This window comes from Rhinopithecus roxellana, chromosome 18 (genome assembly GCF_007565055.1).
Source record: "Rhinopithecus roxellana isolate Shanxi Qingling chromosome 18, ASM756505v1, whole genome shotgun sequence".
Taxonomy (NCBI): Eukaryota; Metazoa; Chordata; class Mammalia; order Primates; family Cercopithecidae; genus Rhinopithecus; species Rhinopithecus roxellana.
The window spans coordinates 60,194,065-60,219,899 of NC_044566.1; the positions used below are offsets into that span (position 1 = coordinate 60,194,065).

At 39.4% G+C, this 25,835-nt stretch overlaps 1 protein-coding gene across 2 annotated transcripts in view; it reads right to left on the reverse strand.

Annotated features, from left to right (window-relative positions):
- BRCA2 (BRCA2 DNA repair associated) overlaps positions 1-25,835 on the reverse strand; it is a 96,679-nt gene that overhangs the window by 53,625 nt on the left and 17,219 nt on the right. For both annotated transcript variants that reach the window (XM_010367067.2, XM_030922112.1), the window contains exons 10-13: positions 23,730-24,845; positions 15,887-20,824; positions 12,798-12,893; positions 8,642-8,711 (exon numbers count right to left, since the gene is read on the reverse strand). In XM_010367067.2, coding sequence (XP_010365369.2) covers positions 8,642-8,711; positions 12,798-12,893; positions 15,887-20,824; positions 23,730-24,845 — 6,220 coding nt within the window. The remainder of the gene's footprint in view (positions 1-8,641; positions 8,712-12,797; positions 12,894-15,886; positions 20,825-23,729; positions 24,846-25,835) is intronic.

A 25,835-nucleotide genomic window follows, 5' to 3' on the forward strand; every position in this document is an offset into this window, starting at 1 on the left:
TGGCATACTTCCAGGTTCTTCATCACCAACTTTTCCCGTGCACGCGAAAATGTAGCCGGCACCCGGGAAGGTGCAGATCAACCAGGCATGCGCCAGGTGATCTCAATCCGAAGAGACCGAGATTTACCTGGCTGCACCTACGGAACGCCCCCGAACACGCCCATGTCCCGCCTATTGCCCTCCCACTCCCAGAAAAGCCGCTCCCAGCAGGCGTGCGGCGCGAACTTCCTCGGCCCCTCCTCATACGCGGACCCAGGAACCTCGCCCGAGAACGCCGGAGCGACTTCCTCAGCCTCCGCCACCAGAGACTGGTGAACCTCGTCTCCTCTTTCTTTACATTGGCTACGTAATAAAGTTTCCTTTTTATCTTGCTTACTTGCCTTTTTCTCTGGCGCCGGCTCTAGATGTCACATAAAGCAAATCAGTTGGTGCCGAAACCCAGGAGGAGACCCCTCCTCAGGGCCCCCAAGGTCCGAGGAGCCTCCTCCTTCCACACTGCGGACGGACCAGGACCTAGACATCGCTTTCTGCACCTCCAAGTCTCCTAGGGGTGAGTACCTCTTGCCTCCCTCTCCCACTCCTTGGCCAGAAGTCCTGCGCAGGCCCAAGGTTTTTTTCTGGTCACCAGGTGACCCTCAGGGGAGTTCCCAAAGGCAGAGACGTCTGCCCAAAGGAACTCCATTCCGTTCCGTGGGAGACCTGTCCAGGACAGAGACGTCCGCCTGGAGGTAATCTCCATTCCGGCTCCAGGAGCCTTCCACCGGTCTCTAGTGGCTCCAAAGGACGCTTTGTAGCCAGGTAGAGTTCAGTTTCCGTTTCTGACCATAGGCGAGAGGAAGGCAATGGGAAACCCCCAATCCAAAATACCCAGAGACTCCCATTTAAGGTGTCTTCTAAAAAATCTCAAAACTTTACAATTAGAACAAGATCTTAGGCGAAGGCAACCGGTGTTCCTCTCCACTGTGGCGTGGCCACAATATAAATTAGACAACCAGTCTCAATGGCTGCCTGAAGGCACTCTAAACCGTAACATTTTAGTCGACCTCAGTAATTTCTGCCGACGCTTAGGCAAGTGGTCCAAAATTAACTATATACAAGGATTTTGGGCCTTGCGTTCTCATCCGGACTTGTGTAGCCAGTGTTCCTTGGCCCAAGTCATGTTGGCTAAGGACGCAGGCCTAACAAAGTCCGAAAAGGAGGAGTCATCCTTTCTGTCTGACTTGCCCGAAGACCTTACTTCCCCTCCCTCCCTTCCACTCCCGCCGTATACTCTACCTCCCCCTCCTGCTTCGGCCCCACCTTCTCTTTCGGCTCCACCATCCTCTTCCGCTCTCGCTGTTGTTCCGCCCTCCTCCTCGGTCCCTCCCACCATTGTTGAGACTACACCTCCCTCCGACCCCTCAGCACTTCCACCTGGTCACCTTAGTTCGCCTATATCTGCCCATACCCGTTCTAAAGATTGCCTAACTACCCCCACTCCTACTTCCACCCTATCCAACCTCCCTGCGGTCTTAGCACCCTTGCGTGAGGTGGCCGGAACGGAGGGCGTAGTTAGAGTTCATGTTCCCTTCTCACTAGCAGATCTTTCAAAAATTGAAAAACGTTTAGGAGATTTTTCTGCCAATCCTACAATTTACACCAAAGAATTTAGATACCTTTGCCAGGCCCACGATTTAACCTGGCATGATCTCCAGGTTATTCTTACCTCTACGCTAAACCCTGAGGAGCAAGAGTGCATCCTAGCAGCCGCCAGGCAGCATGCCAACCAACTACACTTAACAGACCCTGCCTTCCCACTAGGGGAACAAGCAGTCCCCTCTATAGACCCAGACTGGGACTATCAAGTAGGCCAGCCAGGCTGCCAAAAACGAGATATGATGACTCAATGTCTTCTGGCTGGTATGCAGGCGGCCTCAAATAAGGTAGTAAATTTTAATAAACTAAAAGAAATTATTCAAGGTCCAGATGAGAATCCGGCCACATTTTTAAACAGGCTAACTGAGGCTTTAACTCAATACACTCGGTTAAACCCAGCTTCCCCAGCTGGGGCCACTATTCTAGCATCATATTTTATTTCACAATCGGCCTCAGATATTCGGAAAAAACTCCTAAAGGCAGACGATGGACCCCAAACTCCTATTCAAGACCTAGTCAAGTCGGCCTTCAAGGTCTATAATTCAAGGGAGGAAACGCTGAGGCCCAATGACAGGCCCGCCTAAAACAGAATGTACAGCTCCAGACCCAAGCCTTAGTTGCTGCTCTGCAGCCTAGCCTTAACCCAAAACCAGAGAGCAAAACCCCCAGAAACTCAAAGACAACAAAAGGGGCTTGCTATAAATGCGGTGGCCCAGGGCATTGGGCTGATACATGTCCCCAGAGTCCCCAACCGCCTGAGCCAACACGGCCGTGCTACAAGTGCGGAGTAGCTGGACACTGGGCTAAAAAGTGTCCTAACCCTCATCTCCCAACAACTCCATGCCCAGCATGCCATCAAGAAGGGCATTGGAAGTCAGACTGCCCCACCCTGAAAACGGGCATGGCGCATCAACGTGATGTCTCTTCTCAGGATCCTGGGAGCTCCTTCCAGCTCTTACATCTGGACGATGACTGAAGGTGCCGGGACTCGGGGACCCCCATCACCCTCGCCGAGCCGCAGGTAACTCTCCTGGTAGCGGGTAAAGACAATTAATTTTTTAATCGACAGCGGGGCTACCTACTCTGTTTTGCCGTCTTTCGAAGGGCCTAGCCTTCCCTCCAATACTTCTGTTGTAGGAGTCAATGGCTCCCCGTCCAGCCCTCGGAAAACCCCACCTCTTAATTGCTGCCTGGCCAACAACTATTTTGCACACTCTTTCCTCATCATCCCCTCATGCCCCACTCCTCTACTAGGCCGAGATGTCTTAAGTCAACTGAAAGCCTGTATCTCCATCCCTACTAGCGCCCCCCACCCCACCCGCCATCTGCTTCTAGTATTGGCTAACTCAAATGACTCCAACAATCCTACTAACCCTTTTCCTGATTTCCCCATGCCTGTAGACCCCCGAGTGTGCGACACCTCCACTCCTGTCATGGCAGACCATCATCCACCAATACTTATAAAACTTAGAAACCCATCTCAGTTTCCAACCCGCCCACAGTTCTCTCTCTCTCCACAACACTTACGAGGACTAAAACCAATCATTACTAGGTTACTCAGCCAACACATCCTCATCCCCACTCATTCTCCTTGCAACACCCCAATCCTACCTGTAAAGAAGGCAGATGGAACTTTTCGGTTAGTGCAAGTCTTATCAACGAGGCTGTTTGCCCCACCCATCCAGTAGTTCCCAATCCTTATACCCTTCTTTCTCTTATCCCACCTAACACAACACACTTTACGGTGCTGGATCTAAAAGATGCATTTTTCTCTATTCCCTTACATCCAGATTGTCAATTTCTCTTTGCTTTTACATGGGAAGACCCAGACACCCGTATCTCCACCCAACTGACATGGACAGTGCTTCCCCAAGGGTTCCGAGACAGCCCCCATTTCTTTGGGCAGACCCTAGCAAAAGACTTAGCCTCCTGTCCTCTTACCAATAGTAAAATTCTCCAATATGTAGATGACCTTTTACTCTGTAGTCCCATGAGACAGGACTCTCTTTTAGACACTGCAATCCTCCTTAATCATCTAGGATCCAAAGGCTACCGAGTATCCAAACACAAAGCTCAACTCTCACAACAATGTGTCATATATTTAGGTATTGCAATCACTCCTACGACGTGCTCACTTACCACAGACCGTTTAACTCTAATACAAAATCTTTCTCCTCAAGACACTAAGGAAATCCAATCCTTCCTAAGCCTAGTAGGGTTTTTCAGACACTGGATTCCTAATTTCGGAATCTTAGCTAAACCTCTATATGCAGCTGTCAAGGAGACTCCCCAAGGACCTTTGTCTAACCCAAAATTAATCTATAAACATTTCACTCACCTAAAAAACTGCCTTCTCTCACACCCTACTCTCTCACTCCCAGACTTCCAACGTCCCTTCCAGCTTTTCACGGATGAAAGGCAAAAAGTTGCAGGTGGCCTTTTAGCCCAATCTATAGGCGCCACCTACCGCCCCATGGCATATCTATCTAAACAACTAGACCCCACTGTACAAGGGTGGCAGCCCTGTCTTCGGGCCCTAGCAGCAGCAGCCTGCCTAACCCAAGAAGCAAAGAAACTCATTAGAGGATTGTAACCTAACAGTTTTCTCTACTCACCGCCTTCAAGATCTTATTGCCCACAAAAGTATTAACCATCTAACCCCGTCCAGACTCCAACTCTTTCACCTCTTGTTCATAGAAGACTCCACCATTGCCCTAGGAGTCTGTTCCTCTCTGAATCCTGACCCTCTCAAGCAACCTTGTACTGAACACTCCTGTCCAGAACTTTTAGAGGCCCAACCACCTAGTCACTTACATTTACATGACCAGCCCTTAGAAGGCTCACAGTTAACCCTATTTGTAGATGGCAGTTCTTTTATAAATTCTCAACGGAACAGACAGGCAGGATACACGGTAGTTACATCTTCTACTGTCCTAGAGGCTAAGCCTTTACCACAAGGAACAACATCACAGCAGGCAGAACTCATCACACTAACTAGGGCTCTCCTCCTATCCAAAGGAAAAACAGTGAACATATACACAGACTCTAAGTATGCCTTCTTAATTGCACACACCCATTCTGTCATCTGGAAAGAGAGAGGGTTCCTAACCACCAGTGGCACCCCTATAGTCAACAAGAAACAAATACTCGAACAGCTAGACGCTTTATCAGCGCCTTCCAGAGCAGCCATCATACACTGTAAAAGTCATCACTCTCCATCTAAGCCGGTGGCGGCTGGCAATGATTTTGCCGACACCACTGCCAAATCGGCTGCCAGATTCTCCACTCCCACACTTCCTTCTGTTTGTTTCCTTTCTCCTCAATATACCCCTAATTATACCCAAGAGGAAAAGACTAAACTATTACAATATTCAACAGCCAAACTAGCCGCAGACAATTGGATTTACCTCAATAATAAATTAGTTATTCCTAAAACACAACTCCACACCACTCTAAAAGACATACATACTTCCCTACACATAGGACCCAAAGCTCTATATAACCTCCTAAGCCCCCTCATCCACTGCCCCACACTCATGAAACACCTAATTATGATCAATCAACAGTGTTCCACATGCCTCAAGTCAAACCCTCAAGGTGCATTGCGCAACCCCCATCCAAGCCATCAACTCAGAGGGCACCAACCAGGCAAAGATTGGCAGATTGACTTTACCCACATGCCAAAACATAAAAAATTCAAATATCTCTTAAACCTCGTTGATACCTTCTCAGGATGGATAGAAGCCTATCCTACTACAGGAGAAACTGCCAATATAGTTGCTTTCACGCTTACTGAACACATTATTCCTAGGTTTGGCCTCCCACTCACTCTCCAGTCTGACAATGGCCCAGCGTTCATCTCCAAAGTAGTCCAGCTAGTGGCGACCCTCCTACACATTACCTGGAAACTCCACATCCCTTATAGACCTCAGTCCTCCGGTAAAGTAGAGAAGGCCAACGGGCTCATCAAGCAACAATTCACCAAACTCTCACTCGAGACTCGACAATCGTGGGTAACTCTCCTTCCTCTGGCCCTAACCCGGCTGCGAGCTGCCCCATGGAGTCCGACAGGCCTCAGTCCGTTTGAACTAGTCTATGGCCGGCCTCTCACTCTCCAGTAGTTACCCACCCTTTCTTCCCCGCTGGCAAATTATCTTCCATACCTCACCCTCTTGAGACAACTCCTAAGACAACATGCAGAACTAGCACACCCCCCTCCAACAGATACCTATAGCCCACATCTCTCTCTCAGCCCAGGAGACCAAGTATACTTAAAAGATATCCAAGCCAAAGATCTTCGGGCCAGGTGGAAAGGCCCACATACTGTCCTCCTATCCACATACACAGCAGCCAAACTTCTAGGACACTTGCACTGGGTCCACATATCACAATTAAAGAAAGCCCCCACAGAAGACAATCAGTGGACATCTACTAGACTTGCCCCTACCCGCCTCAAACTCACCAAACTCCCTCAACCACCACATGTTCCCTGACCTCTTACGCTTATCCCGATTTCTCACCATACTCTATATAAACATAACAGAATTCCAGTATATTACCCCAGATCCCTACTTGCCCCCAGATCATAGCCCATCACAGTGGTTTTCCCGCTTACTCACCTTTATACAATACCTCCACTGGCAAGGTGTACTCTGTGATGACACTCAAGATGAAGTCCTACTTTATACTTACATTACTATTCTTCTCATACACTTCAACGTTGGTCCATTACTAACCCCACTTTTGTATGGAGATTCTCTATAGTTGAGACATGGAAAGCCAATAACAAACAACATTCACAGCTACAAGGCACTGCAGACTGCCCCCCCCCAAGGCTGTCAGTCCCTCCTCACCATTAACTTTCACCCTCGCTTCTCGCAAAAATAGATGGCCTAACCCGTTTCTCTGCTTTCTATATGACCAAACAGAATATAACTGCAAAAACTACTGGCAAAAACTACACCTAGGATGCCCCTATCAATATTGTAAAATCCACTACGCATATGATGGAGATCACGTCCTCACCCAAAACGTACAGTCTGTACCCTATCAATATCAACTAAATATCCAAGACCCGTGGGACCCCTGATGGGCGGACGGGGTAAAAGGAGGACTCTACGCTAGATGGTCAGCTTCATATCCGACTGCCACCCTCTTAATCAAAAGGACACTAGTCCAACAAGAAAACTCCCTCCCTAAAAATATAAAACACCTACAAAATTTAACCTTAGCCATACAATCACAAGAACAGGCCCTACAAGATCAACTACACTCCTCCATACAAGATCAACTACACTCATCCAACAAAGACCCCTTCTCATGGTTAAAGCTAGTCCCTCAAGGGTTAAACTTAACACGGGCAGCTAACATAACACATCTCCCCCACTGTTTCCTCTGTGCAGCCCTTAAAGAAGCCCCCTTAGTGGCAGTCCCTTTACCTACTGCTTTCAAGGCTACAGCTGGCTCTACAAGCACCTCCCAAAAACCGTTCTTACTCTAAGTCCCACTATACCAAAACCCAGAAAATCCAATCCTTCCTTTCTGCTACTCTGCCCCAAACTCCTCCTGGTGTAATTACACTCAACCGCCCAAGAAAACCCAGACAGCCCCCGTTGGAGGTTATTTCTGGTGTAATAAAACCCTCTTCAAGGTCCTTAACCATGCATCCATCAACCAATCCCTCTGCGTCCCAATGTCCCTAGTACCTAGCTTAACTCTATATAGCAAAGCAGAAGTGGCTGAACTCACCCTACAATTGAACTCTTCTCCTAATAATCTCCAAAAACAGGCCATCTTCCTTCTCTTAGTCATCGGGATTTCCCTAGCCTCCTCCTTAGTGGCGTCAGGACTTGGAACTGGGGCCCTTGCCTACTCTGTACAATCTACCCGATCTCTAACCGCCCAAATTCAAGAAGCTATAGAGGCGTCGGCTGAAAGTCTAGCCTCTTTACAACGTCAGATCACTTCAGTGGCTCAGGTGGCAGCACAAAACAGAAGAGCACTAGATCTTCTTACAGCGGAGAAAGGAGGAACATGTCTTTTCTTAGGAGAAGAATGTTGCTATTATGTAAACGAGTCAGGCCTAGTTGACACCAACATCCAAACCCCAAACAGGATTAAAACAGAATTAGAGAACTACAACACTCCCTTAACCCCAGGTCCACCTATATGGTTATTACCGGTAGTGCAACAGATGCTCCCATTTCTCATCCCTATACTAATTCTCTGTCTTATCCTATGTTTGGCCCCCCTTTTAATCAAATTTCTCAGAGCCAAAGTTCAAGAGATCACCTGTATCACCTTCAACCAGATGCTCCTACATCCCTACGTCCAGGTGCCAACCATGGACCCTCATGACAATGCCCCCTGACAGCAGGAAGTAGTCGGACAGACAACAACGCCCCCAATCATCATAATCAATAAAAGGCTGGACTGTCTGGATGGAGGGAGAGGGAAACAAAGAACAAAGGGGACTAAGATGGCGTACTTCTGGGTTCTTCATCACCAACTTTTCCCGCGCGCGCGAAAATGTAGCCGGCGCCCGGGAAGGTGCAGATCAATGAGGCATGCGCCAGGTGATGTCAATCCGAAGAGACCGAGATTTACCTGGCCGCACCTACGGAACGCCCCCCGACACGCCCGTGTCCTGCCTATTGCCCTCCCACTCCCAGAAAAGCCGCTCCAGGCAGGCGCGCGACACGAACTTCCTCGGACCCTCCTCATACGCGGACCCAGGAACCTCGCCCGAGAACGCCGGAGCGACTTCCCGCCTCCGCCGCCGGAGACTGGTGAACCTCGTCTCCTCTTTCTTTACATTGGCTACGTAATAAAGTTTCCTTTTTATCTTGCTTACTTGCCTTTTTCTCTGGCACCGGCTCTAGTAGTCACATAAAGCAAATCATTAACTTCTTAATATTAGTGTCATTATTTTTAGAAATGTTCATTTATAAAAACAAGACTTTTCTCATACTATATTAGAATTTAGAAAAATTTAAACATGTCTTACCAAAAGGGTACACAGGTAATCGGCTCTAAAGAAACATGATGCATAAACAATCTTCGATCTTTTATTGTGCCTAGGAAACAATTATTTTATATTCCATATTAGTTAAAAATCTAAGAGAATATCCATGCTACTGTACTTACACAAAAAATTTGAGACAATTACAGACTTTAAAATTTTCAGGGAATGGATGCTCAATAAATGATAACTATGAAAATAAATTGCTGATTCAGAAATTGATAATGACTATGCACCAAATAACTCACAGTACAAGCATACAACAGAAATCAGTATACATTTAGTCAGCTGATGTTAACCATCATAACTCAAAGGTGTTAGCTAATTTCTGATGCAAATACCAAATTTATAATTTAGTCTTTGAAGGTTTAAAAGCTAAGCTTTAGATATTGTTCATTCTCAGTGTGCAACTTGTACCTAATTAAATCTTCAATAAGTCCACTAGTTGGAAATTGGTTGAATAAACTAGGATACACTGATTCAGCCAGATGATCAACTACTATGTAACCATAAAAAAGAACGAGGAAGATCTCTATATACTCATTAAGGAGTTATCTCCAAATAATTCTTAAGTAAACAACAACCAAGAAACAAGGTGGAAAATGGTGTATATACTGTATCTTTTGAGTAAGAAAGGGTAATGAGAATATATATATATGTACTTGCTTATTTTTATTAAAAAGAATCCTGAAAAAAAAAAACCCACAAAAAAATTACCTACAGAAAGCAAGAGGTGGGTGAATAAAAACTCTAAGTATACCTTTTTGTAGTTCTGATGAATGAACTATGTCATGTTTTATTTATTCAAATGTAAAATTAAATAAGAAAAGACAAATCCTAAAATTGAAAACAAATGGAAAAAAAGGAATCTAACCTAACTATCAAATTGGTAACCACATCCAGAAGAATTATTTTGAGTGACATTTGAACACGGTATTTTGACTGCACATCCTTAATAATATACGGGTTGAGTATCCCTAATCTGAAAATCCAAAATGCTCCCAAATCTGAAACTTTTTGAATGCCAACGTGAGGCCAGTAGAAAATTCCACATCTGACCTCCTTTCATCGATGGGTCACAGTTTAAACTGTCTCATGCAAAATTTAATATATTGTATAAAATTACATTTAAGTTATATGTATAAGGTGTTTATGAAACTTAAATAAATTTCATGTTTAGACTTGAGTCCTAGCCCCAGATATCTCATTATGTATTGTATATGCAAGCATTTTAAAATCTGAAAAAATCGGAAATCTGAAATAGTCCTGGTCCCAAGCATTTCAGATAGGGATACTCAACCTATATACTCTAAGGACAAAAACTGCAAAGAATTCTTACATTTTCCTTAGTAGTTTTATTGTCAGTAGTTAATACTGATATTGTAAATTCAGATTATTATGTATATACTATAGGACAATGATTCTCAAGAAATAATCGGTGGAATCCTGACTGTGAGGTACCTACAACCATTTTAGGGAATCCAAGCTGTCAAAACTGTCTTATTAGTAAGATGTTATGTACGTCCTTTTCACTGCTGATATTTGTACTGTTGGTGTATTATGATTGAATACTTCAGTGCGTTTCTCAAGAAAATACACTTAAATGATTGAGTTGTGAGCTGTACTAGCTTTTTTTTCATGAAATACCTTTTACTTGAAAGAATAACCAACAAACTATAGTTATTCAGACTTGGGTATTTGGTAGACGTCTTTTCAAAAATGAATGAAAATAAGCTTGTCAACTACAAGAAAAATAAGTGACAATACTTATTGCCAGGGGAAAAATTCAAGCTTTTAGAGGAAAATTAGAATTTTTGGGAAGCTTGTATCTGGCTTTGTAAGTTTGACAGGTTTCTACTACTTAAACGTTTCTGATCAGTAATGGCATCAATGAAAGCGATTGTTTAATACTGCATAATAAAACTGTCAACTTTCGGAAGATCCACATAACTCAGTGAACCCGTATCTTCCAAATGACCAATGCATAATATTACAAATTTTAACATTAATCAATTTACTTTCTAATACGGTAAATATCAATAGATATATTCCACATAAACAAATGCTCTTTTGGGTCTTCAGTAATAAGAGTATAAAGATGTCCTCGATTGGACACAGTGGCTCACTTCTGTAATCCCAGCACTCTGGGAGGCCAAAGCAGGTGGATCACCTGAGGTCAGGAGTTCAAGACCAGCCTGGCCAACATGGCGAAACCCCTTCTCTACTAAAAATATAAAAATTAGCCAGGTGTGGTGGCACACACCTGTAATCCCAGCTACTCGGGAGGCTGAGGCAGGAGAATCTCTTGAACCCAGGAGGTGGAAGTTGAGGTCAGCTGAGATCGTGTCACTGCACTCCAGCCTGGGCAACAAGAGCAAAACTCCATCTCAAAAATATAAAAATAAAAAATATGAGGATCAAACAAAGAGTGAATATCTACTGGCTCAAAATAATTCCACAAGCGAGTTACGATAATATTTCATGCAACAGTAGCACTGTTAGAATACATCTTCCATTTACTTCTTTGTAGGACTATGTCAAAACCAATTGCTTCAGAAAGACACGATTTGTCTATGTGCCTTATACTACCTAATGCCATTCTTTCAATACCTTGAGAGGAGTTACATCTTATACAGCCCCTAAAGACAGCTTATCAAGTAATAATACAGTAAAAATTACCCTACCAATTACTTATACATCTCAAAAAAAAAAAAAAAAAAACCCAGTAAACATTGTTTTAATTTTCAACTCTCTTCAGAATTCTTGTGCACACTAAAGGTTGGAGAACAAGTTGGATGAAAAACAAAAACAAAAAAACCACAGAAATAAACACAGTTTTCTGGACATTCAAACCATCCTGTGTTTGTAACTTTCAAATTTCTATCACAAATGGGAGATGAGTTAGAAAATTCCAGATGTTCCTACTTCTTGTGGGATTTACCCTATGTGTTTCAGAACTAAGCGTCTTTAATATAATTATTCTTCACTATATGAACTCTTCCTATCTAAACTTAGAAACCAAATATATATAATGAACAATAGTTACACATGTCATATTTTCAAGCATTCCATGGTAAGAACTTTGGATTTCAGCCTAAACGAGACAGGTGCCGGAGAGTTTTAAGCAGCCAAGTAACATGATCTGACCATTGTGTTAGGATGACTCTGGTTGCAGTGTTGAGAACAGCCTGAAGAAAAGGGGCAAAAGCAGGGAGATCAACTAGAAGCTATGATAATGGCTTAATGACAGTGCTGAGGGTACAGGCGGAAAGAAATGATCAAATTCTTGTTACATTTTTGATGGCAGAACCTACAGAACTTGTTGATGGGTTGGTATAAACTATGAGGAAACAAAAGACTAAAACATTAAGAGTGGTACTGCCCCTTGTTGAGAAACGAAAGACAACCTAAAAAGTAGGTTTAGAGCAGGGATGGAGTCAGGAGTTCAGCACTGGTTACATGTTAACTTTGAGATGCATATTAGCAATGCAAGTCAAGATGTATTAAGCAGGCAAATGAACGAGTCTGGAGTTCAGGGACAGGTTAAGTCTGCAGTTATAACTGGCAGACAATGAAATTTAGATGGAGAAGAGATGTAAGGACTGAGCCGTGGGGCACTCCTGCTTAGAATAAGGAAAAACAGGCAAAGAAGACAGACAAAGAGTGGCAATGTAGGAGGAGAACCAAGAGAATGTGGTGGTCTGGAGAAGAATGATAACTATGTCAAATGCAGCTGAAAGACAGTCAAATGAGGACTGAGAAATGTCCACTGGATTTGGTACATAGAAATCATTGTGTTATTTAGGAAAGATGGATTTGCTGTAATGCTGGAGGCCAAAAGTCTCACTGGACTCCAAAACCTAAGCTTTAAATATTACACTACCTTTTTACTAAATTCTTATAGCCTTTTAAAAATAAAGAAGTCATTATTTTATCATCATTTCATGCTTTCCAATTACTTCAGCATCATATTAGATATTATAAAGGAAAAGTCCACTTAATAATAAGATACAAATTTAACAAACTACACTGTAAAATATTTTCCAATACACACACCCAAAAGAACTGAGAAAAATAACTAAGAATATTATATACCATACCTATAGAGGGAGAAAAGATATAAATAAAGAGCAAATTTTACCATCTGGAGTGCTTTTTGAAGGCTTTAAGGATTTTTCTTGATTTTCTATTATCCTGTCAAATTCATTTAACAAGTTTCTTTTGATTGGGGGTTCTCCTAAAAAGAAATATTTCATGTATGTTTTTAAAGCAAATAATATCAGTTTTATTTCTCAAAAGACTACAGTCCATTTTTCTAAAAGCTAAAGTACATACAACAAATAGTGACCTAATCTTTGAAAGAGAAAAGTCAGTTTTCAATGTCAATTACATTTTTGTTCTGTTTTGACCACTTTAAAACACCACTATTGAATAGGGTCTAGGGATAAACAGATGCTACCAGATACCACAGATAAGCTACTTTTGAAAAACTGACACTGAATATAACTCTAGGTTTACTGGCAATAAGGTCTAACAAAATTTCTTCAAATAAACTTTTTTTCTTTTCTTTTCTTTTTTTTTTTTTTTTGCGGCGGGTGGGGGAGGGGGCAGCCATTAAACTGAAGGAGAAATTTATTATGTAGATTCTTGAATTACAGTTAAGAGGCTTTTTAAAATTACCAAATTACATTAAAGTACTAGTAATAGAAACAATTCTTATTTAAAAGTTCTACAGAGGCTAAGAGGGTAAGATTAAACCATAATTCAAGGTAGGCATTTCCATGTCATGCTGAGATAATATATGATAACCGGTACTTTGCTTTTTGATGCTTTATTACAGGGAATAAATTTGTATAATTTACTAAGCAAAAATGTCCATGCAAGGCTTTAGCAGGTGTTAGATTATTATAAAAGTGGTTTAATTGTTTAACAGTGACCTGTACTGTTCCAGTAACCAGAAGCTGGCTAAGCTATATACTTATATGAAACAGAAACACCATTGAAAGCATTTACAAGTCTGAGTTATTGTTTTTTTTCCCCCTAGGTAGAAGGTCAATACACTTCAGTATTCACAAGAACAGAATGGGTTGCTATAAACAAAACCATTATTTTCCACAAAAGAATTACAAACATCTTTAAGCATGTACACTTCAGAATTTCACACTAAAGGACAGCAAACAGTTTAAGTATTATAAACTTACTACTTTGTCCATAAAGTAAACCCTATATTGAATGTGACCTGGACAACACTTGATTAAGTAAATCTGTATCCACCAAAATGACTTAGGGGCAAAAGACACTTTTTGAATGAGGAGACTAACTTCAGTGTCTCTCTGTAATATGTGAGGTCTAGACAGGAAGAATTCTAATAACCAAAATATTTTTATGAGTCTATAGGTTTTCTAAAAAGGAAATAGTTATTAAGATTATCCACTGTAATGCTGGAGTTTTGGCGTTTGCTTTAATTGTAACTAACCAACTGATTCAATTATTTAAGATTATTACCAGATACACTAATAGAAAAAACACACACACAAAAAAACAAAACCAAATACATATCTAATATAGGTATGTATTAGGTTAACCTAATATAGTCATTTGCCACATAATGACATTTTTGTCAACAACAGACCACATATGCAATGGTCATCCTGTAAGACTTTAATAGTGGTCCCACAAATTTTTTTTTTTTTGAGATGGAGTCTTGCTCTGTCGCCCAGCTCTGCCTCCAGGGTTCAAGTGATTCTCCTGCCTCAACTTCCCTAGTAGCTGGGATTACAGGTGTGTGCCACCACGCCCAGCTAATTTTTATATTTTTAGTAGAGATGAGGTTTCACCATGTTGGCCAGGCTGGTCTCAAACTCCTGACCTTAGGTGATCCGCCTGCCTCAGCCTCCCAAAGTGCTGGGATTACAGGCATAAGCCACTGCGCCCAGCCCCATAAGATTTTCATACTGTATTTTTACTGTACCTTTACTATGTTCACATACACAAATGCTTGCCATTGTGTTACAACTGCCTACAGCATTCAGGACAGTAACACGCTGTATAGGTTTGCAGCCTAGGAGCAATAAGCTATACCATATAGCCTAAGTGTATAGTAGGCTATACCACCTAGGTTTGTGTAAATATACTCTGTGATGTTCCCACAATGATGAAATCTAACAACGTATTTCTCAGAACATATATCCCTGTCAAATGACACACGACTGTAGTTGAACTAAGTTGTTAGATATATATACATTTAAAAGGGAAGTTAGAGTAGTCCACATAACATTAAGATCAAGATACTATTTACTAACAATACTGTTTTTAGCTCACTTCCTAAATGAAAAAAAGGAGCAAGCCAACGCTTACTAAATACTCTCTGCATACTATGTGTCAAGTTCACTGCTAAGTGCTTTAAATACACTTTTTTTTTTTTTTTTGAGACAGTGTCACTCTGTTGCCAGGCTGGAGAGCAGTGGTGTGATCTCGGCTCACTGCAACCTCCACCTCCCAGGTTCAAGTGATTCTCTTGCCTCAGCTTCTGGAGTAGTTGGGATTATAGGTGTGCGCCACCACACCTGGCTAATTTTTTGTATTTTTAGTAAAGACGGGGTTTCACCATGTTGGTCAGGCTGGTCTCAAACTCCTGACCTCAGGTGATCCACCCACCTGGGCTTCCCAAAGTGCTGGGATTACAAGGCGTGAGTGACCACACCCAGCCCTCATGGAAGGTGTTATTTGCATTTTATAGATAAGGAAACCGAAGTTATGTAAGTAGTGTAACTAAGTAGTATATATTACCCAGTACATGGTATAACCAGAAACCAACTTTTAAAGTTCATGTAAGTCAGAATCTGAACTTGCTGTGTATATGAAAACAGTTAAGTTAGTATTATGCAGGTTTTGTTAAAAGTTTCAAATTTTCTAGAGAAACTCAAACTTTTTAACAGTAATTTCTCAATTATTATACTAATAATCTTTTGAAAATACATTAAGAACCCTTAAAACATGATTTCTTGGCATACAGATTCAGAGATATGAAATCTGTACACCAAGAGTTAGAATCTGTACACAGATACTTAATCTGTGTATCTGTATATCAAACCATACTCCCCCAAACTACGCAAAAATGGCTGAAAATACATACTTAGTTTATAACACTCTTGTTAGCATACCAAGTCTACTGAATAAACACTTTAAAAATAGTGATTGGCAACACGAAACGTGAAAATGAACACTTACCTGCTGAGATAAGGGCCTCTCCCCTTCTTTTTCCAATTCTTGAATTTGACAAAACCATTTCCTCATTTTGGGGACATGTAAAAAGAGAGTGTGTGGCATGATTTGGCAGTTCAGAATCTGTCAGCTCATCATCTTCCATAAAAGCTTTAGCAATTTCTACTGCTTCTGTTTCAAAGTAGTTTTCTGAATCTTTGGAGTAAGTAGAACAAACTTCTATATTTGTTTTCACAGGAACATCAGAAAAAGCTTCAGTTTTACCAATTTCCATTTTTACGTTTTCAGGTGAAGCCTGTTCTTTTCCCAAAACATGAATGTTCTCAACAAGTGAGACTTTGGTTCCTAATACCAACTGTTGTTTGTCTTGTTTAAATTGAGAGAGAGAGGGAGAAACTTTAATAGAGTGATTATTTTCTGAAGAACCACGTTCAACATTAAAGTTATTTGATAAATTAAATTCTTTACTGTAGGCTTTTTCCATTTCTGAGTTTACACAGTGCTCTGGGGTTCTCTTATCAACACAAGGAAGTATTTTTGATACATTTTGCCTAGATGTAGGTGAATAGTGAAGACTATGCTCAGTTCTGATTATATCAAATTCTTCTAACATTCCCTTAACTTTGTGTAAGGAACTTTCTGAAATGGAAACTTGCTTTCCACTTGCTGTACTAAATCCAGAGAAAGCAGATGAATTTACCACATTATATGAAAAGTCTTTTTGGGATGATATTAAATGTTTTGGAGTATGTATAGTAGTATTTTCTTCTCTTGTGAGCTGGTCTGAATGTTCATTACTTTTAAACAATACTTTGGAAAAGACTTGCTTGGTACTATCTTCTATTTCAGAAAACACTTGTCTTACCTTTTGTAATGAAGCATCTGATACCTGGACAGATTTTCCACTTGCTGTGCTAAAAATCCCACAAGTATTTGTAGACGGAACTGACTTAGGAAGCTTCTCTATACATTTACGTATATCTGAAGTTTCCAAACTAACATCACAAGGTGACATTTTAGAAACTTGCTCCAATCCAGACATATTTTGGTTATGTTGTAAAATTTCTTCACTTTGAATGTCAGCAAAAACCTTATGTGAATGCATGCTACATTCATCACTATCTAGAAAGTTATGAAAAATATCCTCTGAATCATCCAATGCCTCGTAACAACGTGCCACAATTTTTGTTTGGCAAATATTTGATTTATTCTCGTTTTCCTTAATTACTTTACCAAAACTGTCTGTAAATATCTCTTTCACTTTTTTAATTGTTTCATGTGAAACACAAATGATTTTACCACTGGCTGTACTAAATGCAGGTGGCCCTACCTCAAAATTATTACAATTAGATATGGACAATTTAATGGATGCATCTTTATTTTTGCAGGGTGAAGAGCTAGCCACAAGTTCCTCAACACAAATACTTTCATTTACAGTTTGAGGGTATGTATTTGCATCTTTTACACTGGATATTACTTTGGAAAAACTAGTGTTTTTTTGGTCTTCAACATTCTTCAATACTGGCTCAATACCAGAATCAAGTTTATTTTTTGAGAGATATCCTGAATCATTATATACCTCATCGGAAAGGTAGGAATAGCTATTAGGCATGCTACTGTTATTTAAAGAAGTATCTTGTTTTTCGGAGGGATGATTTTTGTCACTTTCAGCTATAGTATTGTTTGAATTATTTTCATACAAAGAATTTCCTACATAATCTGCAGTATTTATTCTTTCTGGTTGATCATCAAATATTCCTTCTTTAAGCCATTGTTTTGCTTCAAGTAAAGAAGTTTGACTCACAGAAGGTTTTCTACTACAACTCGTGTAAAAAGCCAAGGCTGAATTTTCAATGACTGAATAAGGGGACTGATTTGTGTAGCAAGTTGCAGGACTTCTTGCTGTTTCTTTTTTGACATTTTCATGTTCTTTAACTTTCAAAAAGATACTTTTTGATGTTTTGAGATTTTCAGTTTGTCTACACAAATTATCACTTAACAGCTTAGGTGGCACCACAGTCTCAATAGAAACAAGGTTTTTATCATTATTGAGATAATTCTGCATTTCTTTACACTTTGGGGCAGTTGTGATCTCAACTGCTTCACATGCTAATTCAAGGTCTTTACAAGCCTCTTTGTACTTTAGGGTCTTTGCCCATTGATGGCTAAAACTGGTGATTTCACTAGTACCTTGCTCTTTTTCATCAAAAAGATTTTTCACTCTGTCCAAAGATTCCTTTGTAATTTTAACTTTTTTCCCACTAGCTGTATGAAAACCCAACAGATTAGGTTCTTTGATCTTTTCATCACCTTGGGGTCGTTCCTGGAAGGTCACTAGTTGATTTCCAGTACCAACTGGGACACTTTCTTTCAGTATTTTGTTTTTAACTGTGTCTGTTTCCTCATGACTTAGAATGTCCATTTTGTTCTTTCTTATATCAGAATGTAATTTAGAATTTAAGGAAAAGTTATGCAATTCTTCTGGTTTCGGATCAAAGAAATTTACAATTTTATTAAATGACTCTTTGGTGACACTAATATTTTTCCCACTCGCAGTCTGAAAAGATACATCAAAAGTCTCAAAATCTTTTATATTTTGCTCTGTTTTAGTAGCAGTTAACTGTTCTTTATTTGAAGTATTACCAAGACATGTTTCTTGAGCTTTCACAACTTCCAAAAAAGTTAAATCTGACAAACCTTCTTTAATCTGAGTGTTTCCCTCCTTCATAAACTGGCCAGATAATTTAAGATATATGTTGTGCTGATCAGTAAATGGCAAGTCCTTTTCATCTTTATGAATATAAACAGTATCATTTTTACTTGAATCACTGCCAACAAATTCTAAGTTACGAGAATTTCTACTGGCAGCAGTATATTTATCTTCATTTTCAGTATTTATCTTGTAATTTTCAGTAATTTCTTCAACAAAAGTCCCAGTAGTCATTTCAATATTATTTTGTAACATCAGTTGGCATTTACTTTTTTCACTTACAATTTTATCATTATGATTTTCTATCTTAAACATTGAAACAACAGAATCATGACATTTACTTGAAGATAAACTTATTGGATCTACTTCTGCAGAAGTTTCCTCACTAATATTCTCAATATCACTAAACAGTTTCACAGCTTTTTGCAGAGCTTCAGTAGAAACATTCAGTTTTACGCCATGAGCAGAGTAAAAGCCCCTAAACTCCACTTCATTTTCATCTGTTAAATAACCAGAAGCACTTTTGTTACAGTCATTTTTCAACAAGCCAGCAAACTTTTGTTTAATTCCAACTGTACCTTCAAATTGCTTGCTGCTGTCTACCTGACCAATCGATGGGGCATTCATTATGACAAGACCAGCATCTCTGTTTTCCTCAGAAGTAGTATTTAAGATAGTCACCTGGTTTTCAGGCACTTCAAATGTATTCTTCTGCAATATGTAGCTTGGTTTTCTAAACTGAGTAAATTCAAACTGACTTCCTGATTCTTCTAATATAGTGGAAAGTTCTGTAATTTCTGCCTTTTGGCTAGGTGTTAAGTTATGGTTTGAATTAAAATCCTGCTTTGAAAATGACATCTGAGGGGTTATATGACTATTTTTACAATCAGAAACAACTACACTACTCTGTAAATGTGCAGATACAGTATTAATTGACTGAGGCTTGCTCAGTTTCTTTTGATTATCTAACGCCAAGGTATTTACAATTTCAACACAAGCTAAACTAGTAGGATACTGTTCTTCAATATCTTTGAAGAACATTTTGCTCTTCTTAATGTTATGTTCAGAGAGCTTGATTTCCTTATTTGAAGCTGTTCTGAAGCTACCTCCAAAATTGTGATTTGAAATTGGATCTAAGGGTCCTGCCCATTTGTCCATGCAATCATTATTTTTGTCTGGTATTTTATCGATATTCAAGGAGATGTCCGGTTGTAAATCTTGACCTAGAGTCATTTTTAGATGCTGCTTTACACTATTTTTGTTCTCCTCTGCAAGATCATAAACTATATTTGATGAGTCCAAATCTTTCATAATCGACACTTGGGTTGCTTGTTTATCACCTATGTCTGCATATAAAACCATGGCAGAGTTCTTGAAAACGGGTTCGTTTACACAAGTCAAGTCTGTTTCAAGAAGTTCCTTAGTATTTCCTAAAGCAAAATTATTCCTTTCATTAGCTACTTGGAAGACAAAATTATTCTCATTGCCTGAGAAAAGTTCTTCAGAGGCTGGATTGACAGTTATTTTTGGAATTAAAGTAGTTTCTTCTTGATCTTTTTGGATTACTCTTAGATTTGTGTTTTGGTTGAATTGTACCTTTCTTGAAGGTGATGCTACTCTTATGTATTTTTCAGGTGGCAATAGCTCAACATTTTTAGAATTTTCACTTAAAGCACATACATCTTGATTCTTTTCCATGGGAATATTTTTGGTTAGTTCAAAATCAGATTCATAATTGTTACCTTTGAGCTCATCTGACATTTTGTATGATTCTTTGCCTCTAGAAATCATGACTAGGTTTGACAGAACATTCTTGGAAGTAGAAGTTAAAATAAGAGTGCTGGCATTTTCATGGTCATATAAAGGACTTTTCTGGGATTGAAAGTCAGTATCACTATATTCTGCTTTTGAATGTTGTACTGGGTGATGTGCTGCAGCCAAGACCTCTTCTTTTATATCTGAAACTTTTCTGCTTTTTGGATCATTTTCATACTGTCCTTCCTGCAGACACGACAGAGAATCAGCCTCTGGGATACTAAATAACTGTAGTTTTTCCTTATTACATTTTGCTTCTTTATAATCAAGATCCTGAGAGATTATTGTATTATTAGAAGAACATGTTTCATTTCTAGAACATTTTCTCAGAATTGTCCCAAAAGAGCTGGTTAAGGACAAAGTTGGTTCTTCAAAATAATTCTGTGAACAGCTTCTTTTGACAGAAGAATGAAATAAACCTAAACATAAAAACACAAAGTGACAAAATTAAAGTACCATCAATCACATTCACTAAATATTTTTCACTAAGTTAAAAAGGTAGTGTTTGGGCACGGTGGCTCATGCCTGTAATCTCAGCACTTTTGGGAGGCTGAGGCAGGAAGACTGCTTGAGCCCAGGAGTTCGAGACTAGCCTGGGCAACATAGCGAGACCATGACTCTAAGAAAAATAAAAATTAGCTGGGTGTGGTGGTGTATGCATGTGGTGCCAGCTACTCGGGAGGGTGAGGTGCAAGGACTGCTTGACCCCAGGAGGTTGAGGCTACGGTGAGCTGAGATCACACCAGTGCACTCCAGACTAGGTAACAGAATGAGACAGTCTCTAAAAAATAAAAATAAATAAAAAGGGTAGTGTTCAAAACACAAATTACATGAGAATAAGTGAATGTCAAATTTAAAGCAGAAAGAATCCTAAATATGCTCTATTTTTTAGTTATTACATTTTTTTGCTAAAGATAAATTAGAACTAAGTTTTTTTGTAATAATAGGTACCAACTCAATCAAAATTAATATCTAGGTCAAGGAAGTAGCTAGCTACCATAAACAAAACTCAAAGTAATTTTTATTGGAAAATAAAATTGAAAAAATTTCATTGCTACTAATACAGGTGTGAACAGAAAAGCAAGGCATAGAAAAGGAATTAGAAAAGTAACAATTTTCTTAATTTTTTCACATTGAAAAAAACAAAACCACAATTTTTAAAAACAGGGTCCATATACTAACAGCCTGAAAGACGACCTAATCTCAATGATAAAGGCAAATGAGCTCAACTGCTCTGTTAAATTTCTTGACCCTCTGAATTTTCTACTAACCAGTTCTTAATTGCATTTTATTTCATCAGTGATCACATTTATTTCATCAGTGATCACATGTATTAGCTCTTTTTTTTTTTTTTTTTGAGATGGAGTCTCGCTCTGTCACCCAGGCTGGAGTGCAGTGGCATGATCTCAGCTCACTGCAACCTCCATCTCCCAGGTTCAAGTGATTCTCCTGCCTTAGCCTCCAGAGTAGCTGGGATTACAGGCACATGCCACCACATCTGGACAATTTTTGTTTTTTTAATAGAGATGGGGTTTTACCATGTTGACCAGGCTGGTCTCGAACTCTTGCCCTTAAGTGATCTGCCTGCCTTGGCCTCCCAAAGTGCTGGGATTATAGGCATGAGCCACCGCGTCTGGCCTATATTAACTTTTTCATTGGCTTTAACTATGATATGCATAGTATCAAACATTTTCCTCTAAAAATTGAACCCAAACTTCAAACAGTTCTGTACTCTGGTCTCACCAACTCTACTATTCACTGAGCTATTCACTAAAATCTTCTCATAGGGAGATAAAATCACTTTGTAAACATACAGTTTAGTCGCTAAGTGAACAGTTGCAACAACAAAGAGGACAGAGTTACACCACAGAGATGCCGAAATAGAGCAATAACAGTACTCAATCTTCAAAATATTTAAGAAAATTATGTAACAACAACAGCAACAAATCATTATTTTAGAACTGGCCTATATTAAATTTAGCTAGTACTTCCTTTTTTTTTTTCTTTTTTTTTTTTTTTTTTTTAGGGACAAGGTCTCATTTTGTGGCCCAGGCTGGAGTGCACTGTTACAATTTTGGTTCACTGCAGCCTCATCACTTGGGCTCAAGTGATCCTCCCGTCTGAGCATCCTGAGTAGCTACAACATCAGAAGCATGCCACCATGCCTGGGTATTTTAAATATTTTGTAGAAATGGGGTCTTGCTATATTGCCCAGGGTGTTCTTAAACTCCTGACCACAAGTGATCCTCCTGCCTTAGCCTCCCAAAGTGCTAAGATTACAGGCATTAGCCACTATATCTAGCCTAATTTTTTTAACATGCTTTAGAGAAAAATACACAGTAAATACCACCACATATTTATAGAGTTGTCCAATTTGTGTATAATAAACACTTTTTAAATTAAAGCAGGAATTAGCTAGCCAAGCTCTGAATGTTTATGAATTAAAAACTGTCTCAAGTTGTTGGCTGGAATGTAAATTAGTTCAACCATTGTGGAAGACAGCGTGGCAATTCCTCAAAGACTTAGAACCAGAAATACCATCTAACTCAGCAATCTCATTACTGGGTATATAACCAAACGAATAAAAATCGTTCTATTATAAAGATACATTCACGTGTATGTTCGCTGCAGCACTATTCACAATAGCACAGACATGGAATCAACCCAAATGCCCATCAATGACAGACTGGATAAAGAAAATGTGGAACTATACACCATGGAATAGCATGCAGCCATAAAAGGAACAAGATCATGTCCTTTGCAGGGACATGGATGGAGCTGGAAGCCATTATCCTAAGCAAACTAATGCAGGAACAGAAAACCAAACATCACATGTTCTCACTTATAAGTGGGAGCTGAACAATGAGAACACACGGACACAGGGAGAGGAACACACACTACGGTCTGTCTGGAGGTGGGGTGTGTTGGGGGAGGGAGAGCATCAGGAAAAATAGTTAATATATGTTGGGCTTAATGCTTAGGTGAAGGGTTGACAGGTGCAGCAAACCAACATGGCACACGTTTACCTATGTAACAAAACTGCAAGTCCTGCACATGTACCCTAGAATTTAAAATAAAATAAAGCTGTCTCAAGAGTGACGGATATATATATACATACTATGCAGACTTATCTACCATGTTTGACTGATATGATTCTAAACACTGGTAATTAAAGACCTAAACAATAATGCATACAGATGATGCCTAAGATTAAATATAAGATACGAAGATTTTTAAAAGCACAAAAAAACACATAAGGAATCATCATCTATAAAACTATATGTATTATTTACCCAAAGAAAAAAAAAAAAAAGAGAGAGGTACCTGAATTAGCATTTGCAAATGTAAGTGGTGCTTCAAAAGCATTTGCTTCAAATTGGGCTGAACAGTTCATTAGTTCTGATTTTTGGTCTTTTGGTATTTTTTTTTCTTGATAAGATGTTTCATCATGTATAGCATAAATAAACTTATTTGTTTTCTTTTTCAAAGTAGATATTAAACCTGCATTCTTCAAAGCTACAGAAGTCTGTGTGGTGGCAGCTGGCCAGCTTCCATTATCAATTGAATTTGGACATAAGGAGTCATCCTTCCGTGAGCAAACAGTATGTATTTCCAGTCCACTTTCAGAGGCTTCAGTTTCTTTTCTAAAGTTTGGATCAGTCATATGACCTGAAAAACTTGCACTGAAAGTCTCTTTAGGTGATTCTCTTATTCTGAATATAGACTTTTTGATACCCTGAAATGAAGAAGCCATTGGAGAAGTTTCAGATATTGCCTGCTTTACTGCAAGAATGTAGTCGCTATGAGATTCAAGATGCTGCTCTTCATCTCTCTTATTTACCACTGTTTCCTCATTTAATGGCTTCTCTGATTTTGGTAGGCTAGAAATAGGTGGCAAAGAATTCTCTGAAGTAAGAAAATCTTTCTTTCTTTCATTCTCTGTGTTTAATAGGTGTTTTTCTGAATTATTCTGGTCACAAGAAGAAATATGCAATACGGGTATTTTCTCCATCTGGGTTCCATTTAGACCTGAAAGGGTTAGTTGAGACCATTCATAGGCCAAAGATGGTACAACATCCTTGGAGATTTTGTCACTTCCACTCTCAAAGGGCTTCTGATTTGCTACATTTGAATCTAATGGATCAGTATCACTTGATTCCATTTCAGGTACAAATGAGTATTTTTCTTTTACTTGGTTTTTAGATTTTTCACATTCATCAGCGTTTGCTTCATGGAAAATTTTTTTCCTAGTCTTGCTAGTTCTTACTTTTTGTAGATTTCCTGTTCTACATTTAGAAAAACATAATGAAAAACTATCTTCTTCAGAGGTATCTACAACTGTTTCATATACTTCATCTTCTAGGACATTTGGCATTGACTTTCCAATGTGGTCTTTGCAGCTATTTACTTTAAATGAATTCCCTAACGTTTTTCCAAATCCTGTTAAAGTATAAAACAGAAGCACATTAATAACATTTTATAAGCCATATAATTTACATTATTCTCACAACCTTTCTCATAGAAACAGTATATATAGAATATACTAAATATTACATGTCAGTATTTAAAGGGTTATTGTGAGTACTTGGCATTTTATTTTTTGGCTAGTCACCCCTTCTCCTGTTCTCCTAGTAAAGCCTGATTCCCCTAATTCCAATGAACCTAAAGCCTTTTATTCACACAACAATCCCTAAAAGTCTTTCTTTAGCAGTTCTACACAAAACTCACCTAATCTTACCATATATACAATTAAATATTCTAAGACCTATCAAAAGAGATGTTCCAAATCCATTTTGTGGCCGTATAAGGGTAAATCTGATTTTACATATGCATACACATACATACATGATACCACAGGCAAAAACAGATACCAAATCCTACAGTTATACAAACATACACACATACTAAGAAAACTGCAATAATCCATGACCTGATTAGGTCAACTATGGTGTATCTAAACCACATTTATTTTCTAATTAGAAAAAAAGCTCAGATTTTGTTAATTATATATCTTACTGTCTCTGAAAATTTTCAATAGGCTTTGTTTTTGTGTCACAACCACATATTGAACAGTACTATCTTATATGGTATTTAAATACCGTCATGGAAATCAAATTAGTTTCTCTTTTTTTCCATTGAGACAGGGTCTCACTCTGTCACCCAGGTGGGAGTGCAGTGGCACAAACACAGCTCACTGCAACCTTGACCCCCTGGGCTTAAGCAATCCTCCCACCTCAGCCTCCTGAGTAGCTGGGATCACAGGCACATCAAGTTAGTTTCTACTCTCAATACTTTGAGATAAAACACTACTTCAGTAGTCAAGAAAGGAAAAGTAATGCATTTTCTCTTTAAGAAAAGAGGAGCAATCCTTCAATGGTGCCAATTAAAAACAGTAGTTCAGGCTGGGCACGATGGCTTATGCCCATTTGA